Below are 26,990 nucleotides of genomic sequence, written 5' to 3' on the forward strand. Positions count from 1 at the left end.
TCCTGGCCACGCCCCCCCCCTTGGGTGGGGTCCAGATGCCACCTCATTAACAAACAAAAGGCATCTTGAGGGCTCTCTGGCATTTAGGAAATTCCAGAGGTTTTAGGAGCTCTGAGCGGGAAACAGGATGAAGACCAAACATGTATTTCCTGTTGTAGGTCACAGGATCCCCTTGTTTTCTCCTGAGAAGGAGGCTCCTGGTCTGTGTGGGAGCCAGGATGCCATGGCCCCGCTTGGGGCCCTGCTGTGTTTAAGAGGGGCGTCGAACGTGGCTTCTCCAGCCCACACTTGTGTGATTCTCACTGGCTGGGCCTGGGCCCACAGATGCCCTGCTCTCGGGTCTGAACCTTCCTCCCTGCAGCCCTGAGAAGGCCCCCTGTGAGGCTCCATTCCCAGAACACGGACAAGGGCTTCCTATGAGTCAGAACAGCCACGAGCCCAGAGTCCAGCGGCTGGGGGGAAAGGTCAGAGGTCAGAGACCTCGTCCCTGCAAGTTCCAGAAACAGGTGTTGGTATCATTGGTGCCCATCTTGATTGTGGGCAGTAACTCTGACTCCAAACCCACCCTTGGACCTCACAGCCCATGACAGAGAAGCACCAGGCCGAGTGAGGCCACCTGTGGGCAGAGGAAGCGTTAAGTCCCCCAGGAGACCCTGCGGAGGTGCAGGGAGGGGCCGGAGGAGCAAAGCAGGAGAATTCCCCTGGAGAGAGCGGGATAAAGGTATCTGATACGTCTTGGAGGCGCGCGCGCGCGCGCGTGTGTGTGTGTGTGTGTGTGTGTGTGTGCTTTGGGGGAACGGGGGAGGCCGGAGAAACTGGGGGGACCAGGAGGCGCTGGGGCTCGAACCCTGAATCCAGAGTAGTTCCTTCTGACTCAGTGCATTCTGGTGTTTGGGTTGCTGGGCTGGGCAGGGTGGTGCTCACTAGGACTCAGGACAGAATGCCCAGCCCGGAGTTTGCAGGGCGTTATCATCCGAAGGGTGGGGGGGGTGGGGTGGGCGGGGCGGGGCCTGGGCTGGCGGGAGCCAGGAGTGAGAGCCCGCCCGGGCGTCTGCTCAGGCCTCGCTGCCCCGGGGTCACAGGTGTGGGTCCTCGAGAGCCCAGCCGCTGGGGCCGGAGACGTCAATCCATCACACCTGTCTGGCCTAAAGGTCACTTCTGAGCAATCCCAGGCCCTGATACTCCCGAGAGTCTCGGTGTTGGGAATGCGGGTGAGGATGTGCTTCTGGTCAGCAGGACGAGGCCCTCAAGCCCGAGCTGCCCACTCAGCCCGCCGACCGGTCCCCCGAGCAAGCCGCTGCCTTCCAGCTCCTGGTGTGATCCTGGCACACAGGTGCGCTGGTCCGCGTGGGGCACTCGAGAGCGTGGGCGGGGGTGAGCTTCTTCTTCCACCCTGACCTCAGGCTCAGAAGGTCGGGCACGGGCTTTGGGATGATCACCCCGACGCTGGCTTGCTCCCTGCATCGCCAGACATCGTTCTGTCCGTTTCATGCCCTAAAGTGTCCGTCTTTCCGCCATGTCTGAGTCAGACTGTGAGGGTTTTGGCTTAATGCGGCCTCTAGAGACAGGCGGGAGGAGGCCACTGGTGCCAGTTTTACCGCACACAGGAAGCTGTGTGACTATATCGGTTACGGTTGTCTGGTGATGTGCAGAAGAAACTGAGTGGCTTAGGCAAGAAAGGGATTTGTTGGAAGCACGTCAGGGGCTCACAGAATTGATGAGCACGTTGCAGATTCTGAAGCCAGGGCTCCTGGGCCGTCTTACTGGGGACCTTCACCAAAGCGCCAAACAATTTTCCCTATTTTCTCGCCACCCTACTCGAGATTTAAAGCCCCGGGGGAGAGAGTCCAGTTGGACCCCACGGTCATTCCTTGCTTTTTAGCTCCATTAAGAGCAGGAAACCAGGTGCTGCTGGGAAGGGGGATGGGCTCTGAACAGCAATGGAAGGAAAACCAAACAACGATGGCGTCCATCCTGACGCCCTTGGGCGGGCCACTGGCGCTCTCTCAGATCAGCGTCTTGGCAGGACCGGGAAGAAGCTGGGCGCCGTATCCTTCAAGGGATTCTTTGTTTCTGATAGTCTGAGTCCATGATCAAAGGAGACTGAATCTTCTATAATTTAGAAAGCGTTAAAAATGTTCAAATGACAGAACAGGAACTTCTGTGTTAGTGGGGACTCAGAGCCATCTGTTCTGAGCAGGAGAGAGAGGCAGGGACAGAGCATTCTGAGCAAAACTGGCAAGGCAAGCCCAGGCTGGGGGGTGGAGGGGCTCTGACAAGTCCGCTGTTGGCAATGGCAGGAGCAGAGAGGGGGCACCGTCTCCCCCACGGTGGGTGCCGACTTGTGGGAAAGGTAATCAAAGGGTGGAGGCAAATGGGACATGGAAACTAAGGCAGGGTGGAGTCCGTCAGGGAGAAAAATGCCTTTTCCAGAGGAGCCAGGAGAGGAACGCGGCTGGTTTCTGAGTCACTCAGAGCAACAGATACATGATGCAAATCAACACACACTTCCTGAGCACCTGCTAAATGTCATTTACTCATTCAATCAACAAACATTCTCTGAGCGCCTCTGCACTGGGCTGTGGAGATGAATCAGGGTATGGGCCCCCGAGGCTCACAGTTGGTTGTGGGGCAGGGTGGGGGGCGGACTCATGTACAAACACAGTGAGCACAACGGCTTTGGTGAGAGGGAGGCACACACAGGCTACTCAGGTAGCCCAGAGGAGGAGACGACAGTTTTCAGGTGGGTCGAGGAGGGCTTTCTGGAGGAAGTCATGGTCTGTGCTGAGGTTCTGAGGGCGAGTCGAAAGGGTGAGCTGGGTAGACGCCGAGGCAGAGCCGGACTAGGGGCAGGGGGAGGGGGGGGGGGGGTTCCCACGTGACGCTCTCCGTGGTCCTGAACAGCATTGCGTTGAGGGGACCGCAGGGACTATAGATAGGCTCCCCCCATCCCCGTCACCCCTCCGGGCTCCAAGAAGTGCAACAGCCCTGAATGAGTTCAGGGAGCTCTGTTTTCAGTGTGGTGGACTCCGATTTTGAGAGCCGGGCAGTAGGATCTGAGGCTGGAGATTGGCATGGGTCGTGAAGGGTCATGATGGGTCTTGGAACCTGGATATTTTTATCCTGTGGGCAGTGGGGAGCCATGGAAAGGTTGTGTGCAAGGTACGGATGGGGTCATATGGGTGATTTAGAAAGTCATTGGCAAGAAATACGGAGAAAAGCCTGGAGGGGGATGTTGGGGCAGGTGTGGCGAGTTTTAAAAAGGTGAGGCAGGAGAGGTTCGAGCTGAGTCTGTGGGTTTTAAAGAAAAGAAAGTGGACAGGCCCTAGATGTAGGAGTTGAGGGAGAAGAAGGAGTCCCAGATGGCCCCCGCTGTCCTGCTCAGTGACAGTGAGGACGATGGTGCTATTTGCCAAGAGAGAAATGACATCAGAATGGAGCAGACTTAAGGGAACGATGAGTTCAGTTTTGACTGTGCTGGGTTTAAGGAGCTGCAGGATATATGGGGCGGGTGGGTGTGCATACGGACCTTGAGCTTGCAGATGAGGCCGCGTCTACAGATGGAGATTGGGGTGCCAAGGGCGTGTGGATGGTGGCCGAGAGCCTGCTAAGGGCGAATACGCCCAGTGAGAAGGGAAGAAACTGAGGCCCGAGTCCTGGGGGATGGGCAGAGGGGCTGAGCTCCCGGGTATCAGCCTTGGGGAAGCCGCTGTGTCTGACTGAGCTCTGCAAAGCTCTGGACACCTGACAAGTACACACGGGGACACCGCAGCCTCTACTTCTGCCTGGGAGCCCCACAGCGTACACTCTGAGGTTAAAGGCTCTGAAAAGTCCAGTCCCTCAGTCAGGAAACCAAATACACTTGCCTTTGGGTTGCTGGCCCACTGTTTTGTGGTCTAGGCCTCACAAAGGAACGGAGGAGTTCGGCCTGGCACCACGTGCTGCCGAGGAACCGAGTCCTGGAGGAACCAAGAGCAGCACTGTGGGGCAGCAGCGGGCACGCTGCGTCAGAGGCAGGTGCACCCGGCTTCAGTGCAAGGCCCAGTGTCCACCAGGTGTGTGACCTTGAGCACATTACTTCTCTTCCCTGAGCCTCGGTTTCTTCATTGGCGAGACGGAGATAAGGGCCCTGTGAGTCTTGTGGCCGACGGTCTCGTGGTCCTGCCAGAGGCTCTCGGCACCACTGTGACTTGCCAGGGCTACACAGCCAGAAAGCGCTATAGTCCTTCCTGTCGCCCTGCCCTCGGTGCCCCATAGCTACCCAGAGACTTGCTCTAGAGAGTGGCTTTGAGTTAACATCCCAGAAAAACCCACACTGTACGAATAGCTGCTCAGAGCCCCCCCCCCCCCCACACTCGAAAGTCTCCAAACTCTGACATCTTCCCCTGCTCTAGGCTAGTGGGGGCTGCAAAGGGAGGGCCCCCCTTTCTGGTCAGGAGCTAAAACTCTCCCTGGGCAGGGCTATGGCCGAAAGGAGGAGGAATTTTGTCGAGTGGGAAGGGGACCTTGGGGTGGGGCTCTGAGCCGTGGTTGTGTCTCCTTCACAGCCGGACACAGAACCACCGCTGGGCACTGTCCCCTAGCTGGCACCACCCCACAGTGGCAAGGGGTGTTGCCAGGGCCCGGCCCCAACCCCATGGAGCTCCTGGGTCTGCGCTGGCCTGTTAAGCACCAGGACAGCCAGCAGAACTTTCCTTATCCGGCTTGAAGCTGGAAAGAGGCAGCAAGGAACTTTGAGAATGGAGTCTGTTTCCTGGCCCTCCCGTGACAGTCATCCATACCCAACACACTGAAGCATATTTTTAGTCACCTTGCAGAATTTAAAACACACCTCGAAGGCGCCAAGAAACACCAGCTTGGGGATTAACTCTGCTCTCAGCAGGGAGGGGGTGCCTCGTGCGGCATCACCCGTTGGCTATGCCGTGACTCACGGTAGCCGACGCTTTCATGGGATGCACTTGCCCCTGCACTTGGGGGAACTGAGCTCCCAACCCCGGGGGACCGATATCAGAGCCCCGGGTCAGCACCAAATCTGCAGGTCCACGGTGAGGTCTTTTCTGGGCCCTGTCTGTGCAACATGGGGGTAATTCTGGTTTCCCGGGCTATGTCCAGTGCTAACATTCGGTCCCCAGCACTTTCTATAGGATTTGAGTTACAGTCAAAGCCTCAGACAGATGAAGAGGGTAGGTTTGGGGCTGGGGCACGGAACCACGGCACCTCTGAGATGGGCGAGGGCAGTGACTGTGGCTGCGAACACAGAAGGCACTCGACCCTGCCACATCCATCGGAGATAGGACTCGCCCTTCCCCAGGTAGGGTGGTAGTGACCGCTCATAGACTTCCGGGCTGAATTCTGTCCTCCGATCTACCCCCGCCCCGGGAGAGACACTGGGACCTAGAGAGAGTTAGGGATCTGCCCAGGGTGGTGCCACACACGACCCAGCCTCCCGTCTTCCATCCTGGGCTTCGCCCCCTCCCTAGGGCGCGGCTGGCAGTCTGATGCTTGGGGAGGCCCCTTAGGCATGCCCTGCGTCTGGTGGGCCCCACAGGAGCCCGGCTCCCCCGCCAGGGGCCGCTTCTCTGCGGGGGCGAGGGTAGGGTCTCGGCGCGCGCACAGGCATAGGGGCCGGGAGCCGTCAGGAGCTGGATCTGGGTTTCCCTGCGGAGGTGGGCCACACAGCCCTGTGCGCCTGGCCGAGGCCGGGGGTCCGCGCCAAGCCCCCGCCGGTCACACTCCGCGCTCTCCCCGGACTGATTAAATCCGGGCGGCGAGCAGCCGCGGGCCGGGCCCCGTCTCCGGGACGCCGCGCGCCCCGGGCCCCCGCCCCCGCCCCCGCGCGGCCCACTGCGCCCCCGTCGGCCGCCCCGGGCAGCACGTGCGGGGCGGGGCCGCGGCCGAGCCGCGCGCCGATTGGCCGCCGCCGGGTGGGCGGGACCGGGGCGCAGCTGTCAGAGCCGCGGCGGCGGCGGCGCAGCGCGGAACGCGGGCCGGAGCGCAGGAGCCGACGGGCCCGGCCGCGATGGTGCAGCGGCGGCTCCGCGGCGCGCACACGCTCTGAGTGGGCCCGGGCTGGGCCCCGCGCCCCCCGCGCCCCCCGCCGCCCCGGTCCCGGCCCCGGCCGGCATGATGTGCCTGGAGTGCGCCTCGGCGGCGGCGGGCGGCGCGGAGGAGGAGGAGGCGGACGCGGAGCGGCGGCGCCGGCGCCGGGGGGCGCAGCGAGGGGCTGGAGGCGGCGGCTGCTGCGGGGCGCGGGGAGTGGGCGCCGCGGGAGCCGCGGCCGCGGACGACGAGGTGCAGACGCTGTCGGGCAGCGTGAGGCGGGCGCCGTCCGGACCCCCCGGCACCCCCGGCACCCCCGGCTGCGCGGCCGCTGCCAAGGGCCCCGGAGCTCAGCAGCCCAAGCCGGCCAGCTTGGGCCGCGGACGGGGGGCCGCTGCCGCCATCCTCAGCTTGGGCAACGTGCTCAACTACCTGGACAGGTACACCGTAGCAGGTGAGCGAGCGCCCCACCCGGCCCGAGAGCCAGGAGCCCCCACGCCCCAACCCCCGGCCTGGAGGTTCCCCGGGGAGCCTTTGGTCCCAGGGCCCCTGTATCCAAGCCTTAAGCGGGGTGTCTAAGGGCCCTCCGCTCAGGCACGCCGGGCAAGTGACGGCCCGTGAATCACGGGTCCAAGCGGGGACCTGCCCCCCGTCCCCGCCCCGCCGGGCCAGGGGTTGGAGGGGTCCCCCAGCCGCGGAGCAGCCCGCGCGTCCTCGCCAGCCCTGACGTCCCATCCGTTGTCCTCTTCTCCGAGAGTCTCCTCCGCGTCCCTCCGCGTCCTCGCCTCCGCGCCCCCTCCCGCCCCGGCCCCAGCTTCCCCTTCCCCCAGCCCAGGCGGTCTGTCGGGCCGTAGCGGGTCAGTTCCTTCCTTCCTCCGGCGCCTCCACTCCCCTGCGTGCGGGCGGCGAGCGCGCGCGCCCCTTGCGGGTGTGCGCCAGGGGAGCCCGGGTGTGTGCGCGCGGGCGGCGCGGATCCGTGTGTGAGCGCGTGGCTGACAAAGGCTCGGGGCTGCGGGGAGCGGAGGGAGGGGCGGGGCGGGTCCGCGGCGCCTGGGGACCCGAGATGCGGTTTGCAGCTGGCCCTGGCTGGAGGCCTGAAGCCGCCTCCCCCAGCTCTGTGGCGCTGGGGGCCTGGGGGTAGGGCGCAGGCCACCGGGGCTGCAGAGGGGGCTGCCTCATCCCGTGCGAGCGTCTCTGGGAACCAGCCTTGGGGACGGGGTGGGGGTCTGTGGAACAGCCAGGTTCTAGTCCCAGATTTGCCCCTTACTTGCTTGGTGTGTGACCTTGGGCCAGTCCCAGCTCGTGTTTAAGTCTGTTTCCCGTTTGTGCGGCGGATAATCTCTGGGCCCCTCGGGGGTGGACTGGGTTCCGGCTGCTCACCCCCCCTCCCCCAGTTCCCCGGGTGGGGGGGGTCTGTGAGTAGGGCCTTCCGTGGACTGAGCTGCCTGTAGGTGAGAACGCGGTAACCTTGAAATGAAACCTCTGTGGGCAGGCTGGTACGGGGGGCTCCCTGCAGGAGGAGAGCAGTGGCTGTCTACATGGCACGCTGGCCCAGAACCTGCCTAGCCACAGCTCAGTAAAATCTGGAACAACTGAAGAGAGAGAGAGACAGAGAGAGAGAGAGAGAGAGGGAGGGAAGGTGGCGGAAGGAATTTTGGACAGACTCTAAAGAGAACTTTGTGGGGCTATGGAGAGAGGTGGGCCCTACTGTCCACCGTGGGTCACCTGGGTCCCTTTCCCTCCTGCTGGCCTCAGTCTTCCTCTGTCGAATAGGGTTTTGTGTCAACTAGAAGGAAGGAACTCTGATGGGTTCCCCCTCCCCCCCTCCCACTTTCAAAAGCCCTTGGCTCTCTATTCCCTCTGCTGCGGGGGCGGCGGGGGGGGGGGGGCGGCAGTGAGAACCAGTGGCGCCCGTTTCTGACCTGGGCCATCCACAGGAGGCTCTTACTGTGGTCTGGTGAACAGGAAGACGCAGCAACGCCCAGCTGCACCGGCCCCCCACGCTGTGCTGTCTGGGACCTGGGAGCTTCCCTGCCACCATAAAGTGGGGGGAGGTCAGCGAACACGGGGATCTGTGGTCGGTGCAAAATGGACTCTGTGCACAGGAGGAGACCAAGGCCCCTGGGCACCCCTTGTCCAGGACGGCCTGAGAAGTGCCGAGAAGGCAGGTGGTAGGTCTACCAGCCAGCCTTGGCCTGGGAGGGCTCCCACATCTCTACTGGACGGTGACTGGTGCTGTCTCTGGCATTGTGACACTGCACAACTTGTTTTCTCCCGGCCCCAGACCCACCCCTCCCTGGTATCCTCAGGGAGACTGACCCTGCCAGGGACTGAGGGGAGAGGGTGGGATCAGGGAGGTCTGGAACTTATCTGCCTCCCACCCTACTTGGGTCCCAGAGTCAGAATGGGAGAACAAGATAGGAAATTCGAGGGAATTCGTAAGGGGGGGATGGGGAGCGGTGGCTCAGAGGGGTGTGGGGCCGTCGGGAGGAAGGTCCGGAAAGCCCTGTGCAAACACCCGCCTGGGCTATGCATCCCTCCCTGTCCCGGCACCGCCCCACCCCCAACACACAACGTACACAGATTTCCTCTCCGGATAAGCCTGGCTCCCTCTCCCTCTCGTTATGGCAGGCTTCCCCACGCCCCTGCCCCAGGTCCAGTTTTTAGGGAGATTTACTGTCTCTATGACAACTGCTATGGCCTGATGTGTTTGGAGGGGGAGGGCAGGGGAATGGGCATCCCAGGCCAGAGTCCACCTGCTGCTGGCTGGGGGTGGGTGGAGGGGGTGGGTGAGGGGGCAGACATTCTACGGCTCAGTCACCTTTGATGTTCGACCCACCTGACTCCTGAGACCCTCAGCAGTGGATTTCCCACTCTCTTTCTTGAAATCTGTGCTGTGCGTTTCTATCTTTATGGTATAGATCAACCAGCTCTGTCCAAGAGGAATATGATGCCGCATATATAAGTTAAATACTTCTGGGAGCCACGTTGAAAAAGTAAAAAGAAATAAGTGAAACCGATTAATATATTTTATTCAACCTCACATTTCTAATGTATTTGCACATGTAATCAACATAAAAGCTATTAATGGGATATTTTGCTTTTTTTTTTTTTTCATACTAACTTTTGCAGCCTGGTGTGTGTTCTCCGTTTACAGCGCGGGTCAGTCGGGACCGGCCACGGCTCAGGCAGCCACAGCCACGGTGTCTGGGGTCCCGCTGCAATGGCCAGTGCAGACCTGGGTTCAGGCTCTTCAGCCCCCCCAGCTGGGTGACCTGGGGGGTGTCACCTGAGCCTTCTGGTTATCACCGCCTCCTGGGTGCCTCCCGGGTTGCCGGAGTGAATGGGTGTCTTCACGCACCCTTAGGAGAGCCGCACAGATGCCAGCCTCCTTCCCTTTCTCACCTCTGTGCAAGCTGTGCCCCCAGCCACCTTGTGCTTCCCGTGTTTCTTGTGTTTCTTTGTTTCGGTCAGTCCCTTTCAGGCCCCTTTGAGGACCCCTCCCTCCTCCACCAGGCCGGGTCTCCATCCTGGGAACAAGTAGCATTCCCAGCCAATTACGGCCTCCCCTCCTCCCCTTGAGAACCCCCTGAGGGCACAGGCAGCAGGTGAGGAGGGCCAGGCCCAGCTCTGGCGCTTATCAGGGGGGTGGAAGGGAAGGAGCCCAGGGCTACGCCTGCACACATCTCCTCGTGTGGATGGGGATGCTGGAGGCCAGAGAGCACAGGTGCTCACCCAAGCTCCCGCAGCCGAGAGGAGCGGGACCAGGACCCCCCAGGACACTGCTGTCTCCGTGCAGGCAGGGGTGCCTGGCCCTGTTGCTGGCCAGGGCACGAGGCCTCTGAGCAGAGGCTGCTACGGCTTCTCTTGCTCCCATGGCTGGAGCCCAGTCACGGCTGCCAGCTCAGGGGAAAGGTGAGGGCTCGGGCACCGTCTCCTCCGATCTGCTTCCTGGTGCCGGAGCTCCACCGGCCCCCGGGCCCCCACTCTTCCATCTGTGAAATGGGAGCAGGACGGAGGCTGGAGCCAGGCCCAGCAGGAAGAGAACGGAGAATGGCTGTTGGGAGCTGAGACCCCTCCCCAGCTTCTCTGGGGCACCTGTGCCTTCCTGAGCTCTTTCCCTTTGATCCAGCTGGTGGCACTGGGCGGGGCAGAGCCTGGTGAGGAGAGGCAGAGCCCTGCCCTGGGGGAGCCCTTTTCTGCCAAAGAAGCTGAGACCAGTATCCATGGCAACTGCTCACTAACACAAAGCCGGGGAGAGCAGAGCACAGGGACCGGGTGGGAACACAGGCCCGGCAGGCCTGGGGGTTCCCCGCATACCTGAGCTGGCTGCAGGAGGGGGCTGCCGGCCTGGGGCTCTTGGCTCTTCTGGTGTCTGCCTGGTTGAGTCTGTCCACCCAGGGCCTGTCACAGGGTCACCTGGGTGGGTGGAGGCCATGTCAAGCTCCCAGCTCTGTGGCTACCTTGGTGGATGCGGATGGCCAACAGCAGCCCTGCCCCGCCCCCTCCAGTGGCCTTGTCCCCTTGGGTGGCCCTGCCCTGGCCACTGCAGTGTCAGCACCACTTCGGTCCTGCCGGGTGGGCGGGGCGTCTCCAGGGCCGCCTTCCAAGGTGGCTGTCTGGCAGGTCAGCGCCCAGGTGAGAGGCCCGACCGGCCTGGAGAGCCAGCGCCCTAATGACAAACCACCGGCTGCCGGTCTCTGCAGGTACCTTCTGGCGTGCTGTTGACCCGTCAGAGGAAGTGCCTTGGTCTAGGACCAAGGGCATGACCGGCCAGCTCGTGCCTTAGTTTCCCGTTTTGTGAGGGGCAGGAGGGCTGCACGTTACAGCCTGGCCTGAGCTGCTCAGAGAGGTGTCCCATCCCTTCCCCAGACAGGAAGTGGCTTTTGTTTCCGCCTGGGTGTGTGTGTGTGGGGGGGGGGGGGGTGCTGAAGTCCTGAGGTCAGAAGGGGGATGGGAGCCAGGGAGACAGAGAACCCTGGCTTGATCCTCAGGCTCCTGGGGCCCAGCTCCCTACTGGGCCCTGGGCGAGGCTGAGTTTCCTGTTCCTGGCTGTGCCAGACCTTCTCTGTCACCTAAGGCAGGTCCTGGCCCTCTCTGAGCCCTGGACACACAACAGGTGATTTTGTGGTCAGGATGTTGCTCCCAAGGCTAGTGTGGGGCACTTGGTCCCAGGAACTCTTGTCTGCTGTCCCCTCCCCAGCTCTGCCTGCACCCGCCTTCCCCAGGGCTGTTTCCCACTGGCCACTGGCACCTCAGCGTGCACGTGGGGCTGGCCCGGGCTTGGCCTTGTGAAGCGACCGGGTGGCCGGGTTGGGTTGACCCTGGCCTGCCTGACCCCAACCCATCCTCCCGGGCGGGAGGGGCGCTGGTAGGCTCAGACGACCCTGAGAAGGACCAGGCCCCGATGCTGAGGCGGGGGCCTGAGTCCTGACCACGGCGCACAGGGAGCCGTGGGCCTCGCATCCCCGGGAGGGACTTGGGAAAGTGGTCAGGATGGGCCCTGCGTGCCCAGCCCTCAGCCCCGATGGAGGGGTCTCCTCACCCCCACGCCGGGCAGAACGGCTTCCGCACATTCAGGAGGGCTCTGAGGTGACTTTGCCGGGTCTGCTGTGAGGGCAGAGGGCACTTGGAGCGCTGGGTGGGGCCCGGGTCACACTGGACAGCAGTGTCCTGCGGATGCTGGCCTGCTCCGGGCCTGGCTCTGTCCCGCTGGCCTGGGGGCGGCGGGTGAAGGGCAGAAGCACGGACGTTAGAGCAAGACGTGAGCAGGGGTGACGCGCCGGCCGGAGCGCGGAGGCGGGGAGGGCTTCCCTGTGGGTCTGCGCCCTGCAGACGGGCACCTCCGTGAGGCCTTCGTGGTCCCTTCACCGGCGCGCGTGGATTTGCCAGACACGGTCCGGAAAGCAAGGAGGACGATTCAGCTTCGTAGGCTGTGAAGTGCGGTGCCCCGGGGGTGGTGTTACTGGGTCACTCACTGTTCCTAGGTTGCAGGGTTCAAATCCACGCCAGGGCAGTTGGTGTGGACGTTGAGAGGAGGCTGGTTACGGCCTGTTTTCTGTGGTTTGGTGGGCGAAGGGGGAACACAAGCCAGTCTGGGGGCTTGGAGGCCAGGTCCTGCCTGGCTCTGGGGCCTCTATCCGGTGGCACCCTCGGACTCTCAGTCTGCCATCTGAGGGTCAGGAGCAAGGCCTTGGCCACTGAGGCCTTGCAGGGGGACAGCTGAGCATCTGTGGGCTTCTCTCCCCCACGCCCCGGCCTCATCCTGGGTCTGCGGATCATGATAAGGGTAGCCCTGGTGGTCTTGGGAGGCCCCGAGCCAGGGCACAGCCGGGGGCAGGGGTGGGGCGGGGGCTGCTCCAGGGAAGGAGCGGCTGTGCAGAGCCCCCAAATTACTAAGGCCGAGTCTGGTTCCAGGAAAACTGGCCCCAAATGATAGACTAGAACCACAGGCACAGGCCAGGCTGCCTGTCCCCGCCCACTCTGGGCACGGAGACTTGGTGGGAGGAGGGAGGGCTCTGAGCCCCGGGTGGGGGTGGGGGGCTCCTCTCTAGGACCTGGGAGAGGGAGGGGTGTTTCAGGCCCAGCTGCAATGTTCTTTAGGGGCACAGGCTTGGAATCCGGGCCCTCTAGAAAAGGACTGGGGTCTCCCTGAGGGGCTGGGGTCCGGCGCTGGGGGCCTCACGGGATCCCTGTGGAGGTGAGCGGCAAGCACCTCTGACATTAATGACCCAGGTTTGTCGGGTGGCATCGCGGTGGGAGGGTCGGTGTAGGTTCAACAAACGTGATTGGGATTCGGGGTGGGTGTGGGGCGTATGGGGACCCTGTGGCTCTCAGACGGGCAGCCCGGGGCTCAGAGCAGAGCCAGTTGCTCCCAGAGGTCACTCTGCTTGTCCCTGGGGGAGGGGGCAGGTAGAGGTGAGTGTGCCTGAGAGCCGGTCCTGGCTCAGGGACCGCCCTGGCTGGTCCCCTTCGGCTGGGGGCGGGGGGGGGGGGCGGGGAGGGGGGTGAGGGGGGGCGGTGCCCGCAGGGCCAGGTCAGCAGAGCCAGGCCCTCAGGCTCCTGTAATTACCGGGGCGGGAGCTGCGGCTGAGTGTCGGAGAAGGGTGATCCTTCCAGAGTGAGCCAGCTCTGAGGCCTCCCCGGGACCCGTGGGCCATCCGTTCAGATCCCTAGGCCCTGTCCTTGCAGGCATCTGCCCCATTTTAGAGAAAAGAACACTGAGGTGGGAGTTCCCATTGCCCTCCGGTCATGGCTGGGGCTCCCACCCCAAGGCTTAGTGATCTGTGGTCACATTTTTAACGTTTATGGACTACCTACTCTGTGCTAGACAACATCCTAAGCACTTTACACCGATTAACCCATCTAAACCTCACAACAACCATATGAAGCAGATCTTAACATTAAGGTACATTGCAGAGGAAGACAGAGATACAGAGAGGTTAAGTAACTTGCCTGAGGTCACACAGCAGGGTAAGTGCAGTTGAACCCAGATGGTCTGGTATTGGAGGCCACGCTCTTGGGGATTCAGCTAGGTCGTCTGCTCCAAAAAAGGCAGGGCGAATGTGGGGTGATGATGCCTGTGTTTGAGGGCGTGAACTTGAGACCTGGTGCCCTGGCCTGGCTGACAAGGGCAGGAAGAGACCGCAGGGTCTTGTCATCTCCGCCGTGCATCTGAGGCTGGGCTGGGGGCTCCTGAGGCCAGTGTGAGTTTCTTCTTCTGTTGTGGCCTTTGTGAGGCCTGCGTGACCCCAGCACGTTAGGATCTGGACCTGGCTTCTCTGGGATCTACCAACGGACCGGCCACGATGGGGTGCGGGGGGCGGCACCGTGAGTATCCATGATCAGCCAGCTCTCGAGGTTACGGGCACCTCTTCAACAAGAGCTGCAGAGAGAGAGTTAGGGGGACACCCTCGCAGACACCCTTGGGTCTGACCCCCAGACGCGGTAGACCTCGACGGTGTAGACAGACACCCTGGGAAGAGGGCCTGGCTGGAGTCAAGGCTCCGAGGCCTGCAGGCTGTGATGTACACACCACAGGGGCCTAGGACTGGCCAGGCTGGTGGTTCAGGTCACCCAGGCAGTGTGTCAGCGACTCTTGGGTCTCACCTTGAGGCCAGGTGGTTGTGCAGACCTGGGTCACGGAGGCCTCCGGTGCCAGAAGAAGTCTGGGCTCCATTTGGCTGGCAGCGGGGATCCACGAAGCATGACTGCAGTCCTACTCGGTCAACTAATCTGGGTGGCACCGTGCGAACCGTGTCGGGCAAGCGGCAAGCCCTGAACGCATGTCAGTCCCCACATTGTCGTCGTCGGTGGTGTAACTGACCCAGGGGCCTGGCCGACTCTGACTTCCGGCCAGAGTTGATAACCTCTGGGCCGTGGCACCAGTTCCTTGAGTCCAGAGACGGGCTGTGCTCTCTGGAGCCACCGCCCAGGACTTAGGAGAAGATGGTTAAGTGCCCATGAGGCAGGCTGCAGGAGGGGTGCTGGGGCCCCAGGAGGGGGCCGGGGGGTGAAGGAGACTCTCTGGAGGCCCCCACTCGGGGGCCGAGGAAGGCGAGGGCCGTCTGGCCTGGGGAGTGCCATGCTGCGGCTTGGGGACCGGGGAGGACGCGGCAGAGCCATGGATGGGAGTCTGGGTGGCTGGAAGCCTGAGTGGGGAGAGAATCTGAGGGGCTGGCAGAGGGGCCGGAGAGGGGCGCGTGTCTGTGAGCTGACGCGCAGCAGACAGAAGTGAGGCCCAAGCCGGCGTGCCCCAGGGCCGGCTCCCGGGGCAGCAGGAGGGACAGCTGGCCTGGGACAAGAGGCGAGACCCTGGGGGCTTGAGTTAGAGAGAGAGGTGTAACTGGGGGTTGGTGGGACAGAATGTTCGGGCTGCTCCGGGGAGGGGGACCCCCGTGGGCAGAGGGTGGTCCTGGCTGTGGGTCCGGAGAGGCTCGACTCAGCTGTGGCCGTGGGCGGCTGGGGGCTGCGTGTGGAGCCCCACCTTGCGTGCCCCGGGCTGGTGGAGGGGCCTGGCCTCAGCTGTGGGAGGCGGCTCCCGGGCAGGAGGCCCGTCCTGTGACCCACCAAACCTCAGCCTCCAGGAAAGAGGCTAAAAATAAGGTCGTGGTGGGAAGAAGGGAGGGGCTCGTGGGCCCAGGCCAGGCGGGAGCCTAGAGGAACATCCAGGCGGCTGGCGAGCTGCTGTGACACATGCTTCCCGAGCCAGCGGCCAGCGGCTCTCACCCGCCTGTGGCCACAGCCCCTACCAGGCTGCAGTGAGGCCCTGCCCCCAGGCCCCGGGAAGGTTCTGCCTGGAGCTCAGGCGGTGACCCCAAGGCCTGGCTCCAGGGTGCTGGGGTGAGGGCCCCTAAGGCCCTTGGGGTCTGGCCTGCCCAGGAGTTCCCAGGACATCCATCTGGATGTGCAAAAATGCTCTTCCCTCTTACCAGGAGCTCTGCGTATCGGAGGAGGTCAGGGGGGCTTCCTGGAGGCAGAGGCAAACACTGGGGCTTGAAGTGCTGGAGGGGGTCGAGCATGTCCAGTCTGGAGGCTAGGAGATGCCTGGGGCGGGGCGGGGGACGCAAGGGTGTTTTCTCCGCGCTGCGGACCCCTGCTGGCCTCATGAGGACCACGCTGATACGGCCTTCCTCCCCGGACGTGCCCTCCTCTTGGCTGTGGACAGGCACCCGCTGCGCAGTGACCCAGGGGCGTCTCGCCCTCCTGCCACCTCCCACCTGCACCTGTCCATCACCTAACATGCGACGGCGTCTGTTCTGGGTTCCGGAGATGCCCCGCCACGACCCTGCCCTGAGGGGGCTCTCACTGCAGTGGGGATGGGGCGTCTCTGTCCACAAACAGCCGCTGGGGGCTGGCTGCGTGCCGGGGCCTGGGCTGGGGGCCCGCAAGAGCCAAGTGCGTGCAGAGGCGGCACGGCAGAAGAAAACATTTTTGGTTTTTGGCAACAGAGCCTGTTTCAGATCTCACTGGGGCCCTTGCCTGCCATAGGACAAGTTACTTCACTTCTCAGGGCCTCCGTTTTCTCATATGTAAAATGGGGTGAAAAATGCGACGAAGCAGCAGGGGTAGAAATCGCATCTGCAGAGCCTCACTGGGTACCTAGAACTTAGCAGGAAGCAGTAATTCGTGGCTCTTAGCCACCGTGGGCCCAGCGAGCTCCTACCCACGTCCCTACGTGTCTTCAGAAGTCACTGATCCTAGTGTGCCAGGGGAGTGTGGGGGCACCTGCCTTATTGAGGGTGACAGGAGGGGGAGAAGCCAAGGAAGACTTCCCAGAAGAAGAGGCACCTGAACTAGTGTTGAAGGAGCGGCAGGAATCAGCACAGCCAGCAGGGTAGAGGACCTGTGGGCGGTCGGGGTCCAGAGCATGGGGCGGGGGTGTTCTGAGAAGGGGCGGGGTTGGAGGGGCTGAGCCTGCAGCCCTGTGGCCTGGTGGAGGCCAGTGTGCGTCTGAGGCACTGGGGAGCCACGGGAGGTGCTGACTGTGGGGGAGAGAGAGGGGCAGGGCGGCCCTGGCTCAGAAGCGGGGCGAATGGGCTGCGGGGCTGGGAGGTGAGTGTAAGTGGTGCCCTAAGGTTGGGCCCAACCGTGCCACCCGCGGAGGCCCCACTTGGTGGCCCCTCCGTCCACAGGGACAGGCCCCTGGCTTCCGCGTTCAGGGCACGACCACAGCCCGCCTTAGTTATTAAGTCATTAACTGGGCCTCGCACAGCCTCTTCATTATGGGTAATTAGGGTGAATCCACTCGGCACTCATGAGGAGGAGGCCAGCGTCCCTCCGTGTCAGGCTGCATCCCGGAAGAGGGCTCAGCATCCCGGCCCTGGGCCTCGGGGGGCAGTCTCCAGGCGGGACCCTCCTCCGGGGCCCCGGGGGCCGCTTTGGCCACCTTGCCGCTGTACGACCTGGGGCGCAGGCTTAACCTCTCGTGCTCAGCTCCCTTGTCTGCCCAGTTCCTGCTCAGTGACGTGCGCCATCACCATATCCTGATGAGCTCTGGGAGACCCCTGAGGGCAGGTCCCTTCCTCCATGCCCTGCGTGGGGGGCTGTGGGGGCAGCCTGCCCTGTCTCCTCCTCCTGGCTCCCTAGCCCTTCTCGGTGCAGATGTGTCATGACTGGGGGGGTGTGGGGGGGGGGGTTCCTGCCTGTGGCCCAGCCCCCTGCTGTCCTCGGAGATAAGCAGAGGTGGGGGCCCCCGGGGCCTGCGGGGTGGGGGGCTGGGCGCCGTGAGAGGTGAGGAGGCTCCAGGAGGTTGCCGGCCCCCACGCAGCCGTGGCTCTGTCTGTCCGTGGTTGTTGGTGGCCTCTGGTTATAGTCCTCTTGACATGCAAAGTCCTAACGGGAGAGCAGAGGTGGTGGGGACTCAGGAGGAGGACAGGCGTGGCCTCCAGGGATCACCTTCCCCCCAAGAAGCCCTACCTGCTTCCCTCTGTGTCTCAGCTCTGTCATCGGAAAAGCGGGGTCCTGGTTACAACCCCGAGGACAACTGAGTGAGCGCGAGCACGCGTTTGCCCGAGTCCCGCCTGTCTGTCCTCAGGTCCCTGCAGTGGCCCTGAGTGGTCCCTGAGTGGGGGGTGGGATCCCATGCCCCCAGGGTGAGCATAGCCTGGCCTGCAGATTCCCCAGTGGCCTGGCCAGACTGGGCGAGGTGGCCTTCTGTGGAAGGGGCTGGGTTGGGCGGGCTGGGCTTAGACTGGGGGTCTCCTTGGTGGGGTGGGGGACAGGGGCCCCGGGCATCAGACATAAGCACCCTCTGTCTTCCCTCCCAGGCGTCCTTCTGGACATCCAGCAGCAGTTTGGGGTCAAGGACCGAGGCGCCGGCTTGCTGCAGTCAGGTGAGGCCCACGCCCCTGCCAGGCCCCACACCTGCTGGGTCTCCCTGGGGGTCTCCTCCCTGGTCCTGACTCGCTGGAAGGGACGTGTGCTTTGTGTCCAGACCTCACTCTTGGCACTCAAGAAGACCGGCTTCCCCAGCCTCTGCTGCTCTCCCTGCAAACAGACCAGCGGCGCCCGGGGAGGCCACAGGCCCGAGTCCTTAGAGGGGACCCTTCTTTTGGTCCTGGGGCCTCACCAGGACCCAGGGGCCCAGGGTCTGCCCTGAGGCTGGTGAAGGGAGTTCCTTAGGTTCCAGGCAGGACAGCGGCAGAGCCTTTGGTGACCCTGTTTCCATGGCATGCGCCCCCATTTCCTCCGTCACCATCAGCCTGGGAACAGTCTCTGAGATGTCAAAGCAGGAAATCCCCACGGCCAGTCCGGGAACCATTTCCAAACTCGGGGAAAGCGCCTGAGTGCCTGGGTCCTGGGCTAGTCCTGGGCCTGAAGCTTTCTCCCTGGTGGGGGTGGGGAGGGGCAGGGCCAGAGCCCCCTGGGCTGGGGCAGGGGGGCCTGTGTCTCCATTGTCCCTGCCGACCCACTACCTGGCCCCATGCTTGCTGTGTGGCCGAGGGCCCGGTTCCTTGGCTCCGATTCCTTCTGGCCCTGGAGGGTGTGTGGTTGTGAGGCCCGGTCAGATGTGTGGGAGGAAGTCCGTGGTCTGCATTCCAGCCTGGGAACCCCTTCCCCTGCCTGGGCTCTCCTGGGAGGGAGGAGTGGAGCGAGCTCGCTATGTCCCGGAACCTGCCTGACCTGCCTAGGTGGCATTCCAGAATGTGCTGTGCCAGCCTCCATGAGCCACTCAGCCAGGCCCTGCGGCCTGTGATCCTTTCCCAGGGTGGTTTTGGGGCTCAGACAGACGAGGTGATCGCTCCAGGGCGCAGCCCTAACAGACAGCTGAGGAAGCTGGGACAGGGGCAAGGCTGTGTGACCCAGAACCCTGAGGGGGGCCGGCCCCTGCCTCTGCCCACATCCCTCACCCAGCACAGGAGCCCAAACCTGTCCTCTGGCCCTCCCCCCCCCCACCCCCCCCCCCCCAGCCTCCTGGGCTCTGAGCCCACAGTGACCGCCACTCACAGCCCAGAAGAGAGTTTCAGCCAGATGTGGGGAGTGGGGAGAGGGCAGGAGAGAGCCCAGCTCTCCAGCCCCCTCCCTCTGTGGCCCCGGTCCCGTCCCCTCTGGGCCTCAGCCTTGCTGACTGACGGGGTGTCCAGGGTCTGCCCCGGCCTCCAGCCACCCCAAGCAGTGCTGTCCCTATTGCAAGGTGTCCCTGGCTGCCTTCCTAGTGGACAGAGAAGTCATGGTGGCCCCCACTGACCCTGGCAACCTGGCTGGAGGTGGACACCACCCCTCCCCCCCCCCCCCCCACCAGCATGGTCGGTTCTGCCCCCACAACCTCCCAGGGCAGCTGCACTTCCCAGATGAAGGGACAGAGGTCAGCTCTGCTGGTGACTCACAGGGGGTCGCGTGCGGGGAGGCCGGCGGGCCCAGGATTGGGGCTCCACGCGTGCCGCCGTCTCCACCTGGGGAGGGGAGGCCTGGCCCCGTGTCTCAGCGTCTGGCATCTCTGCGCTCTCAGCGTGGGCGCCCCTGGGCCGTGGTCTCTCAGGGACACTTACCCCGTGGCCTCCACCCTACCACCTGCCCCTGGCGTTGCCGGGCTGGCTCCCTGAGCGTCCTCACCCCTCGGCCACCTGAGCCAAGGAGCCAGGCCAGCTAGACCAGGATGTGACTCAGTGGGCGACCAGGAAAATCACCTAATTGGCCTGGGCCCCAGGCACCTGTCTCTTCCCCAAGCCCCTGATAAGGTCGGAGCCAGGTGGAGGGCGCCAGCCAGGTGCTGGTGTTTGCCCAGATCAAAGGGCCAGGGCTGAGAGCCGGGCTGTCTGCTCGTTCGTGGGCACCAGGGGCTGCTGGGCCCGGAGACAGGGCAGGGGGTGCGGCTGAGAGTCAGGCCCGGGCCTGCCTCTGCCGTTTCCCCTTGGGACCAGACCGTGAGCCCTGGCTTGGGAAGAGCCTGTCTTCGGCAGCCCCGAGCAGGCCCCCGAGCCCCTGCAGAAGCTTCTGGGAAAGCCCGCGGAAGAGCTCCAGCCCTGGTCCCGTTGTCTCGGGGCCCGGGTCTCCACAGCCTACACCCAGAGAGGCAGCTCCTGCTGGGCTCTGCCATAGCCTCTGTCCCTGCATTCCAGTAGATTCCCCCCATCGCTGGGGACAGAAAACCTATCTAGTCACCACCTAGGCATGACGGGGCAGGGGGGGAGCAGGGTGCGTGGGAGCCTGGGGGGACAGCAGCGAGGGCACACCTAGCTCTGCCTGGTGGTAGGTCGATCAGACTCCCCTGAGGAGGGGACATTTGAGTGGGGCTTTGAAGGATGTGTTAGAGTTTGTTCAGGGCATAGGGCTCACAGTCAGTGTGTCAGATTGAGCAGATGTGAGAAACCCTCCCCCCCACTCCACGCTGTGTAAAATATGCCAAGAAAACACTTAAATTACATAGCTGAGCTTGAAAGCTAAGACTGGCAGGGGGATTCCCAGGTGCCAGAAGCAGGGAATTAAACCAGGGAGCAGGAGAGGAAGCTGGTATTAAAGCCAAGTGGTGCAGGGCGCCTGGGGACCAGTATCTGTCACAGAAGCTTGTTACGGTATTTTTAGTGTAAACATTTTTATGATGAAACATTTTAAATATACATAAAGAGTAAAGAGACTAGCGCGACGAGGCTGCAGGAAGCTGTCACCCAGATTCATCCAGGGATCGACTGCCCACTCCGGCCCAGCGTCCGGGCTCCGGGGGTTTCTTGCAGGGTCGGCCCCATGCAGGCTTGGGGTCCAGCATCGTGGGGGTGACGCGATTTCCACCCCGAGCCCAGGGCAAGCCCCCTGACTTCTGGCTGTGCCCGCAGGCCCGTGGGCACTTTTTCTGCCTGTGAGATCTCCGTCCCGGCTCTGGCTGTGTGCCGAGAGCCTGCTCCGTGCGGCCCGGGCTTTGCGGCCCCCTCTGCAGATGCGGCTCCTGACAGGAGCCTTTGTGCCCCAGGGCCCGTGTGGGGCACAGATGACAGTGCCCACTGAAGGCAGACTGAGCGTGAGCAGAGCCCACGAGGAGGAAGCCTTTGTGGGAGGGGGCAACGGATCCCAGAAAGCAGGCGACCCGATTCCCGAGGAATTTCAGGCAGTAGGTTTGCCGTAACAGACTTTAACGTCCTATGTGCTTCGTTTCCACGGTTCCAAAGAAAGAGTAGAATTTGTAAGACAGGGATAGCACCTTATTGGAAAAGAACAGGGACTGAAAAGCTGAATTCGCAATTCTGGAAGTGAAAACCGTGAGCCCTGGACGTCAGCAGTGTAGACCCAGTCGAAGAGAGAGTAAGCAGATCAGAAGCTGGGTCTGCGGAAGGGGAGCCGATTGGAGGCTCTGGGGACTCGTGTTCGCCCCCCTCCCCCCAGAAGGAAGGAGGCTGGGCGGGGGACAGGGGCACATCGTGAAGGGCCTCTGGCTTTGGTCTTGGGGCAGTAGGGAGCCAGAGGAGGCTTTGGGGCAGGCATGGCCCCGTTAGACGTCTGCATGGGGATGCTCTCTCTGGGCCGGTGGTGGGGGAGGGCGCTGGAAGGCAGCTCAGGGCTGGGGTTGGTGGGGTCACGAGGACGTGCCAGGACGTGCCAGGACAGAGGAAGAGCCAGCTCAGACCGAAACCAGACGGCGGCCCTGCTTCGGGCAGAGTGTCCTCCTGGCCTTGCTCTCCTCCCCACTTCTGCAGTGGCCTGCTTCGTAGTCAGGCAGCCCCCGTGGCGGTTCCCCCAGCGCCCCCGTGCCTGAGGGGGGCCTAGGACCGGTCTCCCTGAGGCCCGAGGGGCCGTCCCAGGGCTTGTATCCTGAGCGGTGGGAGGGAGGAGCGGCCCCCTTCTCCCTACAGGAAGCCCGAGCTTGGTGGCCCTACAGGCAGCGATGGGGCCTCCCCGTGGCCTGGCTGCCTGGGCGTCCCGTCCACACCCTGTGGGCAGAGCCGGCCCGACGCCCTCCCCGCCCACGGGAGGTGCAGGGTGGCACATCTCTCCGAATGACAGGTCGGCCGGATCTGGACTCTGCAAAAATAGCCCTGGGTTCAGCCCAGGCTGAGGTGGGGGCTGGACGTGAGCTCCGAGGGCACCAACGGGGCGTCCAGGGCTCCCCCAGTTCAGGCCTCACCTGCCCCTGCCCCAGGACCAGCTTCTGGGATCGGACAGGGCCACATGCACCCTGGGAGCAGCCCCCGGGTGGGATCAGACGGTCACAGTGTCCTCAGTGGGGTGGTTCTGGACTTCTGGGGGCTGGGCCCTCTGAGGGCCCCAGAGGAGAAGGCCCCCGGGCATCCCTGTGGGGCGGGGACACCACATGAGGTCGTTCTGCAAGGTGGCTCCTCCCACGCTGCCCCCCTCCCCCGCCCTTGTCCGCGGGCCCCATTGTCCCCATCCTGTGGGCTGGCTCACCAACCCCGCCGCCCCCCCCCCCCCCCTCCCGCCTGCAGCCCCATTGTCCCCGTCCTGTGGGCTCAGCACACGTGAGCCAAGACAGGGCTTCCCCATGCCCTGACTGCAGGATGTCCTTGTGCGGGAGCTGCTGGGAAGGCCACCCCCACCGAGGTCTGGGTGGGGCAGCCAGGCCGCCCAGAAAGCTCTCTTCCAGCAAAGACTGCAGGCCCGGGGTGGGGGGCAGTGGAAGTTTCTAGCCCTGCCGGGACAAGGTTCCAGGCCTTTGCCACTGCTGTTTCTTCTGCCAGGAGCATTTTTCCTCTTGTCCCTGCCCTGATTGCATTGAGGCCCCTCCGCTGGCCTGTGATGCACCCGAGGGCCTGGGAGCGTCCTCTTACCTGTCTGTCCGTAGCAGAGGGGAGGGCTGCTCTCCCTCGTGACCCTGGACGCCCTTGTCCCCAAGGGGACAGTGCTGAGGGTGCAGGGCGTCTGGGGGCAGGAGGGTCACTGTGTAGTTTTGGGCAGGTTCCTCCAGCTGTCGGTGGCCCAGCTCCAACATGGGACGACATGGTGGGGACAGGTGGGTGCTTGGGACCCAGCGGTGAGGGTGGGGACCTGCTCCCACCGGAGTCCCCTGTGACTCGGTCCACTCAGATGGCTGGCAGGGAGCCAGGGTCACGAAGTCGGGGCCGCCCTCCTGCTCTGCCGCAGGCCGGGTGGTGGGGACGGCGGCCTGGCTCTCCCCCCGGGCCCCGTCCACCCCTGCAGGAGGACAGACATGCCGTGGTCCTAGTGTGGCTTAGACCCTGGCGTTTGACAAACTCCTTTCGGCCTCTGGCACCTTTCTGTGGGATGAAGGTAGTCGTGAGGGGCAAGTGAGAAGCCTGTGCTTACGTCCAGGGCGCACTCGGGCCTGTCTACAAGTGTTCCGTGAGCGACAACCAAGGTTCTCGTTAGCCGTGAGCATCGTGCCTCCCTAACCGTTGCACGGTATTGCTTATAAGATTTGTGATTTATATTTTAGTATGTATTCTTGGTTTTAAGCATCATCATCGCTGGCAAACTCCCGTGCACCCTTCAATGCCCAGCTCTGACATCGCCGCCTCTGTGAGGCCTCTCTTCACCATCCTGGCAGGAGTTGGCCCTCTTGGTGGCTTTCCTGGCATCCTAGCCCCTTCGAGCTGGGCAGCCCACGGATAGGCTCTGCCCCCCGGCCGGACATGGGTCACTCTTCCTCTGGTTCTTTGTGCCCTCTCCCCGCTTGGCGCAGACAGGCACAGAGGGCACAGTCCTCCCTCCTCCCCCTAATGTGCGTGAGTCCTGAAGGATCAACATTGCTTTTCTGCCCGCATCCTGGTCTGATCTCAGGCAGGTCCTGTGAGGCAGGCCCAGCAGGACAAGTTCTCTTTCTAGATATGAGGAGGTAATTTCTGTGTGGATGAATCTAAACAAGGACCCGGTGTTGACCGAGGCCGTGCTCCGGGCGGGGCGTGGCAGAGCACCTTGAGCTTTATCTCACGCTGCGCTCGGCACCCGGGGCCTTGCTATTTTTATCTTCATTTGGCGGATGAGGAAGCTGGCGGGGTGGCGGCCTCGACCAGCCCGCAAGAGGCGTGTGTTAATTCTCAGGCGTCGTGCGAGCCGGTAGCTGAACTCGACCCTTAGCGACAACTGAATTATGTACACTTGTGGTTAAACATCTTGTGTGAAACACAAAGGTAGTAAATACTCAGAACGCATCCTTCCCTAGTCACGTCCCTGCATTCTACCAGTATCTGTGTCCCTGAGGTTATTTACGCAATCGATCTGCCTTCGCGGTGCTCCTGAGACCCACCTCCTGTGACGCTGGTCGGTGACATCACACCACAGCCACGGGCAGCCACGGGCAGCCACGGCGGGCGTGTTCACCCCTCGACAGTTGGCAACAGTTGGCAAACACCACATCCCTCCCCCCGCCCCCATCCCCCCTTTATTGGAGTCCGTCACTGGACGTTTATCAGGACACCAGTGAACTGAGAACAGAGAGGTGGTGACCTGCTCAACGTCACCCAGCTGGGAAGGATCAGAGCTCACGTTGGGCCCGGGTCCCGCCCCTCTGTGCTGATGCTGCCCGCGGCCCCAGTTTCCCCTGCGGCCACACCCCGTCCTGCTCACTAGGACAAGAGGGAGACAGTCACTCTCCTCCGGCCCGGCCCTCTCCCCTCCTTCACCAAGTCCATCCTTCCTCCCCTCCCCTCCCCGCCTCTGTCTGAGGGAGAAGCCCAGCCCGTGTGCACACTCAGCCCGGCGGTCAGAGCCCGGCCAACTGGCCACCTCGTCTGCCCACCCTCGGCCTTTGTCTGGCCATCTGTCCGTCAGCTGTGGGACCGCCTTGCAGGGGGAGGCCTGGGGGAGCTCCTTGCTCCCTGACCCCTAGGGCCTGCCCTGCCTTGCTGGGCCTCTAGGTCCCACCTGGGGCCCCAAGGCCCCTCCCATCACTCCCCATGGAGTCTTCTGTCTCGTTCTAGAACAAAACCAGGTCAGATCACTCCCTGCTCTGTGCCCTTTCTCAGCTGTAGAAGCCACAGTCCCCACGGTGGGCCACAGGCCCTGGCTCGTCAGGCCTTCCTCCCTCCTTCCTTCTGCTCCAGCCATTCTGGCCTCTATGCTATTCTTCGCATGTGCTAAGCATACTCCTGCCTCAGGGCCTTTGCACTTGCCCCAGTATTTGCATGATTGTTTTCCTTCCCTCCTCCAGGTCTTCACTGAAATGTCACCTCTCTGGCCCTTCTTTCTCTGTGTCGCACACGTTTCCTGTCTCCCGTCTCTGCCCTTTTCCCCTCCTTAGCATTTGCCACCACCTCATGTACTCTATTTTTCATTTTGTGGTTTCTTTCTCCTGCCCAGGAAGGCAGGAATTTTTGCCTGTTTCGTTGAATGAGTGAAAGAGTGAGCGAATGAACGACAGTGTTTCCAGACGCCAGGAAAGCCTCTCCAGCCTGTGGGGAGTGAGGAGTGAGTGTGACTGCATGAGCTGGCAGGTGGAAGACTGGGGTTCCAGGCCCAGTTCCGTCCCGGTTTGCTGTGTGACCTTGGGTGGGTCCCTTCCCCTCTCTGAACCTCTCTCCCAAGTATAAGAAGGACGGCAGCGTGACGAGGTATGAGGACACTGGCTCCGGGGCCGGACACACAGGGGATCAGGTCCCCGCGGGGCTTTTGCCGCCGGTGGGGCCTCGGGCGAGTCTTGCCTCCCCTCTTTTGCGAGGAGGTGGCCTTGCACGGACCCACAAGGCCCCAGGTGGTGAGCTCCTGACGTGGCTCCTGCCACGTCAACCGCTCAGTGAATCCTCTGTCGCTCAAGTCCCCCGAGGGTCACCCGCTGGACAAGCTGGGCCCGCGGGGAGGCGGGCGGGTCGTGGGGTCGCCTCTGGCGGGCGGTGGGGGCCTGGCCCCGTGTCACGGCCTCCTCTCCCCGCAGTGTTCATCTGCAGTTTCATGGTGGCCGCCCCCATCTTCGGCTACCTGGGTGACCGCTTCAACAGGAAAGTGATCCTCAGCTGCGGTGTCTTCTTCTGGTCGGCGGTCACCTTCTCCAGCTCCTTCATCCCCCGGCAGGTGCGTCGGCTCCTCTGCCCCCGCCCCCCCCCCCCCCCTCGCCCGGCTTCGTTCTGCCTCTCTGCTGGAGTCTCAGGCGCTGTCTTCCCAGAGCGGGGGGGTGGGGGGGGGTGGGCGTCGTGGCTGCTTTTGTAAGCTGGCCTGGCTACGGAAAGGGCCTCCCCGCTGCGAGCCTAGCCGAGCCCCGCGTGGCACCCTCTTTCTGACCTGCCTTGACTTGGGGACGATGCAAGGAACGGCAGAACCAGTCTGGTCCAGGAGGCAGGGCCCTTTATTCTAGTCCCAGCTCTGCCAGCACCTTGCCGTGTGACCCCAGGTGAGTCACGGGCCCTCTCTGTGCCTCGCACGGTTTCCTCCTTTTCGTTTTTTTTAAGAGAGCTTGAGTGTGAATGGGGGAGGGGCAGAGAGAGAGAGAATCCCAAGCAGGCTCCGAGCTCAGCGCAGAGCCCGATGTGGGGCTTGATTCCGTGACCCTGGGATCATGACCTGAGGCAAGGTCAGGAGTCGGGCACTCAGCTGACCGTGAGCCACCCAGCGCCCTTTTACTTTATTTTTTTAAGTAAACTCTACGCCCAAAATGGGGCTTGAACCCGTGTCCCCAAGGTCAAGAGTCACACGTGTACTGACTGAGCCGGCTGGGCGCCCCGCTCGGTGTGCTCTTTGCCCAACAACCAGCTGACTCCTTGGGTCAGAGTCCTAGGGCGGCAAGCATCATTTCAACACGAGGAAGGTGTTTCTTACTCAGCTCCCACAGTCCGGGTGCGAATGTCCCAACTCTGTTGTCTGTTCAGCCTTGTGATCTGGAGAGATCTCCCTGAGCCTCGGTTCCTTCATCTGTAAAATGGGACTAGTGTTTCCCCGCCGGAAGGTTTATTGTGGGAAATCGCCGAGCCGATGAGTGCCCAGACGGCGGACCGTGGCGGCATTCAACCAACCGTCACTTCTGTTCTTCCGATCCACAAGGGAGATATGTTGCTTTGATAGGTAGTGAGTCTCCCATCGGCAGGAGTGTTCGAGCGGAGGAAGGACAATCACATGGT

General features: G+C 63.0%; 1 protein-coding gene across 5 annotated transcripts in view; it reads left to right on the forward strand.

The window, feature by feature from the left end:
- The first annotated feature begins 5,953 nt into the window (after positions 1-5,953).
- Positions 5,954-26,990, forward strand: part of SPNS2 (SPNS lysolipid transporter 2, sphingosine-1-phosphate) — a 29,605-nt gene continuing 8,568 nt past the window's right edge. For 2 of the 5 annotated variants that reach the window (XR_013552151.2, XM_078437946.2), the window contains exons 1-3: positions 5,954-6,493; positions 17,808-17,873; positions 25,814-25,950. Coding sequence is in view for 1 of the 5 variants with exons in the window: in XM_078437946.2 (XP_078294072.1) it covers positions 6,124-6,493; positions 17,808-17,873; positions 25,814-25,950 (573 nt within the window). In the remaining 4 variants the exon portion in view is untranslated. The remainder of the gene's footprint in view (positions 6,494-17,807; positions 17,874-25,813; positions 25,951-26,990) is intronic. The other 3 variants (XR_013552148.2, XR_013552149.2, XR_013552150.2) reach the window with 2 other exon arrangements.

The sequence above is a fragment of the Panthera onca genome, chromosome E1 (genome assembly GCF_046562875.1).
Source record: "Panthera onca isolate mPanOnc1 chromosome E1, mPanOnc1 haplotype 2, whole genome shotgun sequence".
Classification (NCBI taxonomy): domain Eukaryota; kingdom Metazoa; phylum Chordata; class Mammalia; order Carnivora; family Felidae; genus Panthera; species Panthera onca.